The 16,389-nt window shown below is 48.2% G+C and overlaps 1 protein-coding gene across 1 annotated transcript in view; it reads left to right on the forward strand.

Annotated features, from left to right (window-relative positions):
• RABL6 (RAB, member RAS oncogene family-like 6) overlaps window positions 1-16,389 on the forward strand; it is a 92,554-nt gene that overhangs the window by 55,009 nt on the left and 21,156 nt on the right. Inside the window, exons 9-10 of the mRNA XM_019510427.1 lie at window positions 12,004-12,368; window positions 14,724-14,886. Of these exons, the coding sequence (XP_019365972.1) occupies window positions 12,004-12,368; window positions 14,724-14,886 (528 nt within the window). The remainder of the gene's footprint in view (window positions 1-12,003; window positions 12,369-14,723; window positions 14,887-16,389) is intronic.

Genomic DNA, 16,389 nt, shown 5'->3' on the forward strand with positions numbered 1-16,389 from the left:
CCCACCCTTTGCTTGAGTAGCTGATAGAAAATACTAGATTAGGAAAGCTGAAAAATACCCCCTTCAAAGAGAATGTGGGACCAAATAAGACTAGGTTGCTGTTCATACTGATGGATTTGGCACAACTGGGGACAAAACATGACAGTGCTATTGCTCCAGAGTGCAGTTACCAAAGAAAACGCAAGGTGGCAGGCAACACTGACACATTCAGCTTACGTAATGTATCCCCGAGACCCCAGCTGGTTGCGACTTAACTGATATGCGTGTGCATGACTTGTTCTTCATCTCTCTTCTGGCTATTGCTACACCTTCTTGACTGCCTGTTTGGGAGCATTGCTGACCTTGTGCTTCTCTGAAATACCAGGAATGGATTTAACTCCTTTTACTGTCATGAATTCTTCTTGACCTTTTTCTGGACTTGTGTATTCTAACTATTATTTGGCTGCTTTGCCTGTCTTTCAATCTATCAGTCACTGTACTGTTTGAGAATTTTGAATTGTGATCGGTCAGCTGAGTAATATGTCTACCCTATTACTGGATGTCTGGTGCACAAGAAGCTTCCAGAAGGTTGTCAGGTATTTGTGACGTGGAGGTGCTTTCAAACATGCACATCTCTTTCCAAGAGCAATTTGCTCATGAAGATGTTTGCCACAGTTAAATAAGATGGGTAGCAAATACCATTTGATCAAATGGCGAGGTTTTCATTAGTTCTAACATTTGAGTACTTTTATGCCATGTGGACCAGCCTTATTGCCCCCAAAAGCCATAATCAACATTTAATTTTAAAGCATGGGGGAAAGTACAGATTGTTTGAAGTAGGACTGCATTGAGGTAGTGGTGATAAATAATAATATTCTATATAGGGAAGACTTAAGATTTTTTTCCTCCCAACACAGGGTTTTGGGAGGTATAGAAAAATGTGATCCATAAGTTACTTCATGACCTTATTGTATACCCTTAGACCAGAAGTGACCAACCCATGGCATGGACAGGTGGTGTGTGTGGCACATGGTAGATCAACGAGAGAGTAGGGAACATAGGGATAGGTAAGGCAGGAAGCAGAGCTACAGATTGGGCAAGGTGAACAACAGAGCAGAAAGCAAAGCAGTAGGTTGGCTAGGGGCAGGGGTTTGGAGTGGCACTGGCACACCTTGTGGTAGGCTTGCCAAAAAGGTTGGGCCCCACTCCCTTGGACAAACAAGATGCAACCATGCACTTTTCTGTTCCTTATCAACAGGTCTTAAGAAGAATCTTAAATTGGTTTTGTAAGAGACATTATTCCAAAAATGGATTCTCAGAAGTTGAACCTCGTCTTGTAATTCCAGCATTTTAGGTAATCCATAACTTCTGCAAGTCAACTGAGACTCTGCTTCCAAATCGCCCGTTTGACGGAGCTGCTTATATGAATGCTATATCAAAGCTACCATTCAGGAGTGATCAATGAAGTAGGATCCATTCAGCTAAGTGCTGTCTTCCATAGAAGGCAAAAGGGAAAATGAAGTTCTGTAAATAAAGCATCTGCAACTTACTGAGGACTACTTCCTTTTCTTTGAGAGATTATCTGCAGTAGATACCTGTGTTCCCAGGAAGCCACCATTATTCTTCATGCATAGATTGTAGCATATAATTTTGCCAAACTGAGTTCTGTAAGGAAATTATCTTAACAGTCTAGTAGGTCCACAGAGAAAATATACTTCAGTTCATAGATTCATAGGCTGAAAGGGACCTTTGAAAACATCTAGTCCAGCCTCCTGCTCAAGGCAGACCATTCCCATCCAAGCCACCCCGTACAAATCCTTGTTTAATCTATTTGTAAAACTACATAATCAACTCTGCTTCACAGCTACAAGGCATACATACTGCCCAAGGACACCAAAAGCACCTTAACCTGTCAGGTAAAGCAGGGGGGAAAGGGCTGTCAGTGTCTCATGGTTGCCAGGGTTGTTAAAATACACTTGAGAGATCTAAGATGTCCATGCTCCTTGCTACAGAAGAAGGTACCCTCTCCCCGCCCTCCCCCTGTTCAGATTAATCTGACCATAGGATACAATTCCCTCTGATCCCAAATGTGGCAATCAGGTTGACCCTGAGAGCAGGGCCAAGACCCTCTAAACAGGAATCTCTGGGTTTAAGTCCCAGCAGGAGCATTGGCACGCTCTGGGCAAAATCCTCAGGCATAACTCCATACATCATACCCTCTAACTGGACAGCCTGAACTCCTGTTTCTTTATCCCTCCCATACCAGCTGCTTTAATCTTCTTTTGTAGCTAAACTGATTGTGGAACTCTGCTTTATTCTCCTGTTGCTGAGCGTGGTCTTCTCCAATATCTACCTGGTGTAGGCTATAAAGTTCTTCTTGTTATCTCTCAGGGATCCATGGAAGCTTCTGGGCTTCCAACTGCTACTCTTCATGTCTTGGTCCAAGCATAACTACTCTTAGATCATCCCTGCCAATGCTTATCCAGCCTCTTCTTGAGCACCTCCAATGATGGAGCTTCCTTAGCTTACCTAGGCAGCCTGTTCTGTTGCCTCATTGTTCTAATAGCAAAGGAATGTTTCCTGCTATCCAACCGAAGCTACTTCACTGCAGTTTCAAGCCAATTAGGATGCCTCCTGCTCTCTGCAGCAGGTAAGAAGGGTGTTCTACCTCTTCAAGGCAGCCCTTTGGGTATCTGAAGAGTGCTGTCATGTCCCCTGTTAATCACCTTTTTCTTAAGTTGATCGTGCCTGTTTCCTTCAAATTCTCCTTGTACGGCGTACTTTCTAAGACTTTTATTACTTTCATAACCCACCTCTAGACCCCTCCAATGTCTCTGCATCCTTTTTAAAATGCAGAGCCCAAAACTGCACACAGTACTCCAGATGAGGCCTAACCATGGCACTGTCACTTCCCATATCTTAAGATTGCATTCACTGTATGTGGTAGATGCCTTTACTTGTGCAAAAAGTGTACATAAAGAAGACATTTCTTAGAGCTTGATGTTAATGGATTTACAGAACTGACTGCAGGGGTGGCTGCTTCACCCTAAATTGACAAAGATGGTAAGAATAGGAGTAAGAAAGGCAAAACATGCCATGGTGATGTTACAATGACAGGGAGGAAAGAGTCAATAGGGAGTTTGGGAGAAACCCTTTAGCTCTAAAACAGTTTTATGTGCCTTCAAAGTGTCCAGGTAAAGCTGTAGACAGTTACTTGTGTATAATGCGGTGTTTTTAAAGTATGCAACAGAGAGGCCTTGCTTGCATATCTTCATCGTGGCAGTTAATGTTGCAGTGTAGTGCAGACATTCTGGTGTTGAAAGCTTTTGCCTTCAGGCTGGTATGTAGTAGTAGGCAGGTTGACTCCTACAGACTGCAGGTTCCGATTTGCAGCTTTCCTCCCTAAGCAAACCCGTGTCCTTGTTCCTGATTTGTATCCCAGTAAGCCAGTCTGTATGCCTGTCTTAGATCCTTTGGGGATGCTCTTGGAACTTGGGAGCTCAGAACCAGTCCATGCAGTGCTCCTAGAACAAGCGTCAGACCATGCCAGCATTCTCCGAGAGGGAGCATGGATCTGTGTTTTGTTGTTGGGTGGGGAAGACTGTGCTAGATGGGACAACAGAAGACGCAGCACTATTCAGTTTAAGTGGAATTTTCCATAGCACTGATGTGAGGTGACAGCACAAGTCTCACTAATTTTCATGCAGTGTATTTCACATCATTATGTGTTTAAAAATACCTTGCCCCACCTTGAACATATGTCCTTTTGTAAAATGAAGAGACTTCTGTCTAGACATGGTTACAATCACAGATGTGACCCTCTGTGCAATTCAGTCTATTTAAATAGTCATGGTGTGGACAAAAACGAGTCTTTTTATACTTAAACCATAGTGGTTTTTTGCTGTTTTTGAAATTCCCATGTTTCTGCTGCAGAAAAGTAGGATCCATTCAGCCAAGAAATCATAGTGGAATCATAGTTCCTTTTCCCTGATCTCTCTGAAGTTGGCTTCTTGCCTGGAATTGAAGCTAACTGCTTCCAAATCGGACAGTGTTGATAGCATGTAGTACAATGAGGCTTCAAATATGCAGCTATTGGAAACAGTGTCCTCTCCTAATCTTCCCCTGTGATTCTACCTTCTTAAAGTTTCCTTTGATTATTATGATCTACATCAGGCTTGTCCAACATACGGCCCACGTGCCACCATGAGGCCTGCCAAGCCTTTTTATCTGGCCTGAGGCTCCTGCTCCACGGGAGCAGGGCAGCGGCGAGGCAGGCAAGGCCAGCCCGCAGACCCCAGCTGGCAGCGAGGGGAGGGGAGCTGCTTACCCCCACGGGGCCGGACTCATCAGTGAGCCGGGTCCTGCCGCTGCTGCCCCGAGGGCTGTGCAGCGCGGGGCTGCCCCGGCCACACCTGATTAGGTGAGCTGGGAACAGTGTGTGTAACTTCTTCTCTGGCTCCGCCCCTTGCCCCCAGCGCATGGCTGGGGGAGCTGCAGCATGGCCTGCACCCTGCCTGCATGTGTGGTGAACGGAGGCATGAGGTAAGTTCCCACGCGGAGCTGGGGGCGCCTTGGGGCCGGGCCGGGGTGGACGGAGGCACGGGGTAAGTTCCCGCATGGAGCCTGGGGGTGCTTTGGGGCTGGGCCAGGGCTGCAGGGTGCGCGGTTGCCGGAGCCAGGCTGGGCGGGAAGCAGGAGGAGCCTGGCCCAGAGGCGTTCTACATCCAGCTGCCTCCTTGGCAGTTCAGGTCCTGATAATGTAGCCTGCACGGCTGAGGATGGGGGTCTGCATCTGGTCACTGGCGGGTAGGATGCGTGTCTGGGAGCGCCTGTGCTTCTGCCTCTGCCTCCCTGCCCCGACACAAACCATGCCCTGTGCTGCCGGAGCAGCCCCGTGCGGGAGGCCAAGCAGCGGCCGCTGGCACTGCCAGTCCGCACCTGCCGCCTCCACCCGCCCGCTTCAAGCCAGCCCCCTGCCCTGCCCTGCCCTGCCCCACTTCAAGGCAGCGCCTGCTTCCCCAGCCAGTCTCCCCCTGGGCGCTGCGGCTCTTTGGGCCTAGCCGTCTGCATGTAAGGCCCTGAGGGGGCCGCTTCTCATGTGCTGCTGGGGACGGGAGGAACCCAGCCGGGTCTGCACCGGCCAGCAGAAGCTGTGGCGGAGCCATGTACCGCTCGGGACGGGACGGGACAGGACAAGCCTGCACTGGTCAGTCCCAAGTGGCGCACAGCTCTGCCGCCGCTTCTGCTGACCGGTGCAGACCTGGCTGGCCTCCTCCCGTCCCCAGCAGCACATGGGGAAGTCGGCTTCAGCTGCATTTCCTGCTTTTCCTGGCCAGTGCCAACCCGGTTCTGCCCAGGTGGGCCCTGCAGCACCATGTCAACCTGGGCATGGCACCAGCAGGCCAGGCGGGCCCCAGGTTAACCCTGGCCTGGCCCCACAGCTTCTCCAGCACCAGGTCAACCTGGTGTAGCCAAGCAGCTCCTGCAGTACTATGTCAACCTGGGCATGCATGCCACGTCAACAAGCACCATGTCAACCCCTGCAACTTAATTGGTGTCCAAGGTCACGTGCCATCACTTCCTGATGTGATACCACTTCCTGTGATGTCTTTGAATATGGCTCGCCGGCCCACTGGGGGATAAAAAGTTCGTGATCCGGCCCCACATTCAAAAAGGTTGGACATGCCTGATCTACTTCTTAAGATGACTTATTTCCTTGCATGCCACCTTTAACCTCTTAGAGCCTTCAGCAATATAAGAACAGTGTAGTCTTTTCCAGAAACTTCCATCTGTCCTGAAATTTAGGGATTCCTCTCTTGGGTTTTTTTCATTGCTGTTCCTTAGGTTGCTTTGGTGTGTCCTACATGTTTGTGCTGGCAATCTGTGCTGTTCTTAGCTGTTATCACAATGACGACTGTAAAAATACGGAGATAGCACTTTTTCTGTATTTAGCCTGGGTTGCAGCATCAATGTTAGTCTTCAAGCTCTTCACAGAATTACTGTTCTTGTAATATCAAGAGTACTATCATTCACAACAGAAGAGGTGAACCCACAGGATTGGTCAAGGGCTAACTCCACTTCAGACTTGAGAGGCAGAAGTCCTTAATGCTGAGTGGGACTCAAGAGAGGATTTCAGGAAATCATACCAGGGCTGTCCTGGATACACATCTGCCCTCTTGCTGTTAGGGAGTCCTGCGCTACAGAAATGTTCTGGGAGAGGCCAGGGAATGCAGAACTGAAGTTCATAAAGAGGAAGTGGAAGTTGTCAAAGCAAAGTGCCTCTAACTTGGGTCTGCCATGCTACTTACCCTGAAGTGGCATTGGTAGGTAGGTTTGGAGTGGTCTGATATGCTGTGAGGAGAGACTCCTGGGGGGGTTCCACATCCTGCTGGAGACTTGTTGGCATTTCTACAAATTCAGAGCTTTTGCTTAGTTTGGTGAGGTCTGGGAGAGGTGGCCCTAGCCCATCTCATCCTCCTTTCAGCTGTGTTTCACAGATGTCAAACCATAAGTGATGCCGAATTGCATCTGTTACGACCTTCTGATAACAGTTAAGGAACATCCAGAGATTGCTGTTGTACATGGTTGCCTGAGAGTGCTGCTTCATGAATTGCCATTGGGCTAGTTAGCTTTCATTATTTTCTGTGGTGGTGTTTGCTGGCACTGGATTTATGACCCAGATACCTTGTTCTGAGCAGATGGAAATCCTCAGGCCAACGCCAACCTCTCCATTCAATAATAGGCAAATTTTATTGATACACAGTGATAGCAGATAAGAATAATGCAAACAGTTCTGTATCTACCAGTCCTAGAGCTGTCATCAGAAGGACGATACATCTGGCCAGTACGTGAGCTTCACCCTGAGGTTCTCTTGAATGTCAGATGTCAGCCACGTGGAGGTTGGAGGCCAAGGCCCACCTCCCACTAGTGGGGTAGGTGAGACAGGCTGATGGTATGCCCTCTTTCTACAATGGCTTCGGGTTCCCCTCTTGGGGACCTTTTACTGCGCTGAAATCCCTCCTTTTTGTTCTTTTCCCTCAGTGGTGACTCTTCAGCTTTGGGCATTGCTGATTGGCCTTCCTGTGGTTGTCATACTGTCCACATTCTGTCCTGCCAGCATATTCCTTTGTTTCACAAACCCAACACATAGATACATTCTACTACGGGCTTTTTAGTGGTCTTCTAATTTGGTCTGGTCCCCAAAACTGAAAATCCCAAGGGCTCTGTGTGAATATGGATCAGGCCTGTGCGAATAAGGAAGTATTTGATTCAGATTTGGCTGATTTTGGAGGACAGTAATTTGATGTGGAGATTTGGATCACTCTGCTAAATCAATTCAGCTGAATCAGCTTTGGAAGATTGGGCGATGATTCGGATCGGCCAGGGAGAGGCAGGCACAACCATGCGACTGCAGGTTCTCCCTTGGCTCCTCCGGCTGTGCCTGCCTCTCCCTGGGTGGGGGGAGCCACAGGAGAAGCCCCCATGGCTGCCCTGCCCATCCCCATCCTAGCCTAGTCCCAGCACTTAAAAAAAAAAAAAAAAAAAAAAAAAAAAAAAAAAAAAAAAGCCCCGCACTCACTGGCTGCAGCAGCAGCATTTGGGGCCTATGGGCACTCGTGGCAGAGCCCCCCCCATGCAGCGTGGAGCAGCAGGGATGCCTTCCCGCCCCCCCTCCTTGACACATGCATGGCACGGGTGCAGCTGGGGCTGAGCAGTGCCAGGCTCCAGCTGACACATGAAGCCATCCCAACTCCCAGACACCACATGGTGAGGCGCTACTTCACGGTCAGGGCGGCTAGGGTCTGGAACCAGCTTCCATGTGAGGTGGTGCAGGCTCCCACCCTGGGGGTTTTTAAGAGGAGGTTGGATGACCACCTTATTGGGGTCATTTGACCCCAGTGCTCTTCCTGCCATGGTAGGGGGTCGGACTAGATGATCTGCTCAGGTCCCTTCCGACCCTAGAAACTATGAAACTATGGCACCCTGCAGAGCTGCACTGCACCTGTGCCATGAGGCAGCTGCCATGTGGGTGCCAAGGGCAGGGGAGGGGGGATGATAGCCACACTGCGTGGGGGGGTTGCCATGAGTGCTCAGAGGCCCCAGTTGCTGCTGATGCAGCTGGTGAGTGCAGAGCTTTTAACACCCCGCCCCACCCCCTCCAATCCCCACACTCACTGGTTGCAGCAGTGGCGATCGGGGGCTCTGGGCGCTCATGGCAGAGCCCCACCCCCCACGTGACGTGGGGCAGCAGGGATTGCCTCCCCTGCTTGGCACCCGCACGGCAGCTGTCGCATCACGCGGGTGCAGCATGGCTCGGCAGGGTGCTGCACGCTATCTGGGTGCTGGGGCTGAGTGGTGCTGGGCTCCAGCTGAGTGCTGGAGCCACCCCAGATCCCAGTCAGCGTACAGCACCCTGATGAACCACATTGTACCCATGCCATGGCGCAGCTGCCGCACGGTTGCTGTGGGGGGGCATCTCCACTGCTCTGCACTGCATGGGGGGGGCTCTGCCACGAGCCCTCAGAGGCCCTGATTGCCACTGGCTGGTGAGTGCAGGGCTTTTTTTTTATTATTATTTCTTTAAAGTGCTGGGAGGCTGGAGCTGGGCAGGGGATGGGGCTTGGCAGAGTAGCCATCAGGGCTTTTCCCATGGCTCCTCTGGCTGTACCTGCCTCTGCCCTGGCAGGGGGTGCTATGGGAGCTATGCCCTGCTGCCGTTTGCCCAGCTGCTGCGGCAGGGCGGGGAGGCACAACTGGGCAGCAGAAGGGCATAGCCCCTGCTCCACATCAGTACTGGGAGTGGGACACTACTATGCCACTGCTTGCCAGCCGGCGCAGAGGATGCAGGATGCGGGCTATGCTCTGCTGCTGCTTGCCCTCTTCCGCCTGGAGCGAGCCACACCCACATCCTCCTCCCTGCCCCCTCCCTTCCCACCCCAGCTGGGCAAGCAGCAGCAGGGCATAGCCCCCGCTCCCAGTGCTGCCGTGCCCACATCCTGCCACCTTCCCGGAGTAACGCGTCCCCTGCTCCGCCTGGGCAGCTTGTCCTCAGCCCCAATTCCTCCCTCCCCCATGGCCCTTCCCTTCCCTCTCCCAACCCCAACAGACTTAACAGCTTAGTTTAGTTTATGGCCAAATCTTTTCCAAAGCTTTTTTGAATCGATTCTGATGCTTCAAATCGATTCACAGCTTTTAATTGGTCTCCCGATTCAATTCGGATTCAGAGGTTTGGTCCCCGAATTGAGCTGAATCTCCTCTGAATCAAATCGGCTACCGAAGCTTTGCACAGCTCTACTGGGCAGTGTGACATTTTGCCACCTTATCTCCTGTTATGGAAGTGTGCTACATGTCTTTTAATTTCCCAGCCTGTGTGTCTACTTGCTGCTTGCCTGTCACACGGTGGGCCTTGAGGAAACTTTCAAAACTAGGGTTTTAGAAATCAATTAACCCTTGCCATTGCCCTGGACCATTATTTTAATGCATGTATACTTTACCTACAAGTCAGTTCCCAAAAACAAACCCAAACTTCTAAATACCATTTTCTAGCCATCAGTGTTCTGTTCGGCATTTGGAAGTGGATGGTTTCTTTTTGCTTTGATGCTAAGTTGAGCTATCACCTGATCAGAATCGGTCAGTGTTATTGTTCTGTCGGGCAAGCCTATCAGAGGCCCACAGATTGTCAGGGACCTCCAGCATTACTGAGTCCAGTTCCCTGCTGTGTTGGGTAACTAAGTCCTACAACCCACTTCATAAACTGATCAACCTGCATCTTAAAACCAGTTGGGCTTTGGGCGCCTATTCCACACACTTGCTTCCCTGGGTTGGGGGGGAAGTGGATAAAGAGCTTTGCCAAGGCCAGTTCACCCCCATGTGTTCTGATGCTAGTAGAGTCCTTTAGGTAGACCAATGCTTTGTATATGCTGTATTTCCGGACAGCAGTCATAACCCCTCTCAGTCCCTGCTTCTGGGCTCACTCCTAGAAGAGTAGAGAGAGAAAACCTGTTCCCTTGTTTCACAGTTGAATTTCATGTTTCTGTGACATCAGTCCTCATGGTTGTTCATTTTCTCCTGCACAGTACCCCTGTCCGCTTACTAATTAATGCTTTCTCCTAATTTTGTATCTTTGATTTTATCAGTGTGCTCCCACTTTCAGTGTCTAAATCACTAATCAAACTGTGAGACCAGATTAGTTCCAAGGCCAGTCCTTGAGAAACTCCACTTGTAACAAAGCACTGCCCTTTCAGTACACTCTTGTCTCCCATATAGCCAGCTTCTTTATCCACCTTAAAGTTTTTCTACTTATCCCCATTATCTCCAGTCCAAAGAATCATCTCTTGAATGGCAGTGTACAAAGTGAAGCCTGAGGAGGAAGGGTACTGTGATAGGCAAGATTTTAGATATGTCCATCCCAGGGATTCCCAGCCAGGGTGCCACAGGATCGTTTCAAGGATACCAGAGTGCAACACAGTGTTATCACTGTTAGTTTTGTGAACGTGATTCACAAAATAAACTCAGAGATTTCAAATAGGAATTCATAGTGGTAAAAGCATTCTGACCTGTTCTGGTGCTTCTGAGTTCTTTGCAACAGAAAAAAAATGGTTCTATTATTTTTCTGTAGTCAAAAAACAAGTCAAAACTAAGAGCTGATATTTTATGCAGGGTGCCTAAAGTGTAAGGAGGGGTGCCTTGAGTCTAAAGAGGTTGAGAACCACAGGTCTACCCCAGCCATTCAGTTGGTCCAATAAAAGACATCACCTACAAGAGTTCTTATAACTTACAAGATGTCATTTGACTGTTCATTAGGATGGCAGAAGTACTGATCACATAGCATGTGATCTTATTCCTGACCCCATGACATTTGCTCTGTACGTCTTTAGTTGCAATTGCCCTTTCTCAGCTGGAACTTTCCATGGAGTGGATTGACTAATTCCTATAAGACTTGCTAGGGTATCTGGTAGCATTCACTCTGTGACTATTCATTTGTTTGTCTGCTACAGAAAGGAAAGCATCCTTGAGAGTCTGCACAGAGGCAGTTAAATTCATAGGTCTGCACAGGAGAGCTTGTTAAGCTTAATAATGAAAGACCATCTCTTTGAACTGGTAGATGGGAGTTCTCATTTGGGGATCCTATATGCATTTTTCAAACTTGCTTTTGACAGCTGCTTGATCTTATTTTGAGACGGTTGCACAGTTGAGCATGAGCTGTAGCCATTTAAAAGCTCTCTTACCATAGTGTGTTTTTGTGAGTGTCTGAATATTGCAAAGGAGTTGATAAGCAGTCTGACAATACAGCCATACTGCAGCAAGGGGTTAGGATTTGCTTCATTTCTTTTCCAAAGGACCTAAGAGCTTCACCCTTTCTGCTTTGAAGAGCTTCAAAGCTCTGATGCAAGAGACTCTGAATGGAGAGCAATTTCTTTACTGTGTCTGCTGGCCAGGCTGGGTTGGGGAGGGGACTGTGGTGCTTGGTGTCCTTTGATGAGGGCCTAAGGCATGGTGATTCCAGTAGTTCTGCTCTCAGGGCCCTGTACTGGCTCTTTCAGGCATAATATGCAGTTATCCCCTCAAACTTGCTCTGCACTGAAAGTGGAGGCATTTTATGCACAACCCAAATGACAAGGATTTATTCCTCTTCCTTGTATCAGCTACAGCATTGGTAAAGGAACATTTCTGAAGTACACGCACCAAAGTTTACTTTATAAAAACATATGAACCCTTGGCACATGACAGACCTCATTGTCCTGATTGCTCAAAGGGCTTATTTTAAGCACTGGTTAAGTTTCCCAGCTCCTGTTGTGAGGCAGGGTCAGGATTATTCTTCCCTGCATACAGGCAGGCTCAGTTAGGAACAAAGAGATGGCATGGACTTGGCTAAGGTCCCTGGAAGGCCCATGGCAGAGCTGATGAGTGCACTCTTCTCCTGCCTCTCACTCCAGCGCAGCAGCCAGTGAAGCACAGCTTTACTTAGATATGCTGTTGAGCATATTCCAGTCCTTTATTTCTGTGATTTAATTTTTCCTGCAGCTTCCTTGAGATGATGGAAGCCCGAAGTCGAGGACATGCATCCCCTCTGGCAACCAACGGACAGAGCCCTTCCTCTGGCTCCCAGTCACCCATAGTACCTCCAAGTTCCACATCAACTGGCAGTTCCAGTCCGGGGACCCCTCAGCAGCCACTGTCTCAGCAGCCACCCCCCAACCCAGCAGTATCCCCTGAGCCCCCATCATCTTTTTCACCAGTGCCTGCACCAGAGAATCAGCCACCACACGTACCACCCCCAGCTACAGCATCCCCAGCACTTCCAGCTGCAGCCCCACCACAGAAACGTAGCATTATCTCCCGCCTCTTTGGGACTTCTCCAGCATCAGAGGCTTCTCCTCCCCAACCAGGTAAGTGCTGATGCAGAGAGCGAATGGATTTTTCTGGTAAAGCAGAGCTTAGGTAGCCATGCATTTTTAAAGCCTCTTCTTTGATGTCCATATTTATCTGCTCTTCTAAATAGTGAGCAGGCTGCTCTTGTGTCCTAAGAATACCAGCATTTACTTTGCTCAGTACAAATCCAAAGAGAGCAGTGCAGTTGTTCTGTTCTGTCCCCAAGCTGCCCATCCTCTTTGATTTGCTTTTTGACTGCTGGAGGGGGTGGTGCTAGCCTGGGAAAGGGATTCTTTCCTGTCAGCAGTGATGGCTGTGATACTGGACTTCTGGCCTGGCAGGGGTGGGGTGCAAAGTGCTCCTGGGGAGAGTAATAAAAGTAACTGTCAACTCCAAGCAGGAAAATGGATGTGTCACTTGCATAACAATGAAAATAGCAAGAGAAACTGCTGCAGCCGTTGCCTGTATGGCAGTCTGGCAGCTGCTAAAGAATTTTGTATTTTAACAAGCAGCAGTGCAGTGTTGATGTTTAGAACATGATCACTCAGCCAGAAATTTGAAGTTGTCACATTTCAGGGTTGGGGTGGCCTTGCATTTGATTCCCCTCTGGGAAACATTCTGTAGGAGAGCTGGCCTTTGCAGAGTGCAGGCCAAATTTCCTTTAGCACTAGCAATCGATGGCGCAGTCATGGAAGGTTTCCTAAGAACCAGTGTCAAAGTTCCAGCATAGAGTCATATAGGGCTTGTTCAGTGCTTTTGCTTCTCCTGAGATAGACCTTAATTTGCTTGTCACATTCACTTTGCCTACAAAGCTGACTGGTGCTGCTGCTGCCTTGAAATTATTAGTCTGACATGGGTTTGAATCACTCTTTACAAATACCTTCTCCTTCAAACTGTCATTCAAAGGGATTTGTAAAGCTATCAGGACTCCTACAAAAAGAAAGAGGGAGGTTTTTAAAATGCACGGTCAATTTTAGGTACAAAACACTTTTCAGTGTTAATTGTGTACCCTACCTTCTGTCTTTTGCGTCTCTCATGAGTTGTAACAAAGATCCACCCATTTTGGTTCTTCTAGTTTTTCTTGACATCCAAGTTTGGGAATGGAGAAAAGAGAGACAGCTTGAAGCGCTTTATCTATACGAATCTCTTTGTCCAAACAAAACAAAACAAAAAAAGGGTGAAAGATGTAGTAAGTGGAGAGTACAAATGGGAGTGTAAATTGTGACCAGACTGTTTCACAATTTCCAGTGCAGATTAAATCCTTCAGTTTGAAAGCAGAGGGGCAATGGATTTGCTACCAAAAGATATGTTGGACTCAGAAAAAACAAATACATTATCCACTCCTAGGAACCTTTTTTCTATCTCTGCTGTACAGTAAAATTCAGTGTTTTCTGTTGGGTCAGTAATTTTTCTCAGTTCTCCATCTTTGCTCCCCCTTCCCCATTACCCAAAATATCCTGATTCATTAGAAGTACAGAGAAAGTTTGCCCTTACTAGAAAAGGTCCATCGGTGCTGGACAACACTATTGTTATAACTAAAGAATGTGTTAGTGGTAATATTTAGATTTATGTCCCACCCTATCCAGACATGTTCAGGACATCTAGCAATAAATGAAACAACTCACAACTAAGAAACAATAGCAAACTCCCCAAACAACATCACAAAGCTTGTAAACTCCATTCCACCCCACCCGCACAATGCGAAATACTGGAAACCAAAGAATGTCGCTCCCAACATCCTACTGTTCTGTGTTCCTGACATTAAATCTCCCTCCTGGATTCATAAGAGAACTAATGTATAAATAGTTGTAGAAACAGAACTTGGAACAAGGCCTTCTATTTTGTGTTGACAGTCTAAAAAGCAGAATAAGACCTGGGGATGAATAAACAGGGCTACAGAAGACAAGGGAACAGTAATGGGATGTCTTTGATTATTTGTTTGTACAGTTCGTAGATATAAAAAGCCAATTGGCTCCAAAGCCAACTTGCAGCCTGTAATCAGCTAACTATACCTGTTCTGGCACTGATTAGTATTACAGCCCAAACTGACCAATCAGGCTAGTTCAATGTGTTGTAAACCAGGAGTGGCCAGAATGTAGTTCATGGCTTCCTTTCTGCAAAGCTGTTCTTGGCACATCTTGCTCAGACCCTTATAGTTCCCGTGGTATACAGGTCAAGTCTACGGAGGCAGTACTTGTGTGGTCATTAGCTGTGTCTGGACTTGGCAGTGCCTCTGTGTGTGTTAAAGAAACACCTAGTTTGAGGTGCAGCTGGAAGGATAAGTGCTCTGCCACACCTGTTGTGGTCATGTGTGTTGTATACATCCAGTACACTCCAGTGTCAGGAAACCTGATAATTTGTTTCATCTACAGATGCTGCTGCCACTGCTGCTCCCCCTCCTGAAGTCCCTGTGAAAGTGCAGAGTGTGGAGGACTTTGTTCCTGATGACAGCCTAGACCACAGCTTCCTGGAGGACCCAACCCCTCAGAAAGACAAGAGAAAGGCTCAGGCTAAAGACCGTAATGATAGTGAAAGGTAAGGAGTGTCAGAAGTGGGAGACAGAGTGGGATGGAAGTAGCACCTGAAAGTGCAGCCAGTGTGACTAAGGGAGCATCTCTGATTTCCTTAGGCTCTGGGTCACACAATGCACTGCGCTGAATGAGAACTAACAAGGGGCTTGCTGAGCTTCCTGTGTGTATAGCAGTAATGACTTACAAACTGCGCTGTAGAGGGTGAGGGAAATGAGTACTGAAGCTGAGGCTCCCTCAGGAAGAATGTCCTGCTAGCGACATCTGTCCCTATGAAATGGGAGAGGCTGCCTGTTCAGACTCCTGTGTGAACTGTAACTAGAGCACCATCTCATGAGGAGAGAGGCAGGTCCTGCATCTACTGAGCCTCAGAAGCAAAACTAGTACCCTGAACTCCAGAGATGTACTTGCATCCACAGCATCCATAGAAGAGAGTGAATTATAGCATCACTTTGCTTCCCCACACCCGTACTTCTCTTTTTCTAGCGTCTCTCCCAGTGCCCACTTGATGAGGGAGCACTGGAAGAGCTTGATACAGGATGTGAGATTCTCCGTCACTTGAAGTCTTAAGTCATGATTAGATGTTCTCCTAAAAGATATTTTCTAGTTCAACCACAGCTATTTACAGCTGGGTGAGAGTTTGTAGCTTGTTATGTAGGATATAGGCAGAAAAGCACAGAGGCAGAAAAGGATCTTGGAGTCATTATAGACTCCAAGATGAACATAGGCTGCCAATGTGGGGATGCAGTCAGGAAGGCTAACCGCACCTTGTCATGCATTCACAGATGCATCATGAGCAGGTCCAAGGAGGTGATCCTCCCCCTATATATGACATTGGTCATGCCACAGTTTGAGTACTGTGTCCAGTTCTGTGCACCACACTTCAGAAGGGATGTGGACAATGTGGAGAGGGTCCAGAGGAGGGCCACTCGCATGATCAGGGGGCAGCAGGGCAGGCCCTATGAGGAGAGGCTATGAGACCTGAACCTGTTCAGCCTCCACAAGAAAAAGCTGAGAGGGGATCTGGTGGCTGTCTGTAAACTGGCCAAGGGAGACCAGCAGGCAATGGGAGAATCCGTGTTCCCTTGAGCACTACTGGGAGTAACAAGGAATTACGGCCATAAGTTGACAGAGTAGATTCAGGCTAGATATCAGGAGGCGCTACTTCACAGTCAGGGTGGCTAGGATCTGGAACCAACTTCCAAGGGAAGTGGTGCTTGCTCCTACCCTGGGGTCTTCAAAAGGAGGCTAGATAGACACCTTGCCAGGCTCTTTGACCTCAGCACTCTTTCCTATCCATGGCAGGGGGTTGGACTTGATGATCCGACCCTAGAAACTATGAAACTATCTGCTCAGGTGCTTTCCGACCCTGCCAACTGTGAAACTGTGATATCAGACTAGATTTTCACCATCAGATCTGACATTAAAATTTAAGAAAAACATTCATGAAGATGCAAGCAGGTATAGATTTTACTAAGGAGTGATCCACAGAGGGCCTTTTTCTGCTGTT

This window comes from Gavialis gangeticus, unplaced genomic scaffold, assembly GCF_001723915.1.
Source record: "Gavialis gangeticus isolate Ggan-Ray unplaced genomic scaffold, GavGan_comp1, whole genome shotgun sequence".
NCBI lineage: Eukaryota > Metazoa > Chordata > Crocodylia > Gavialidae > Gavialis > Gavialis gangeticus.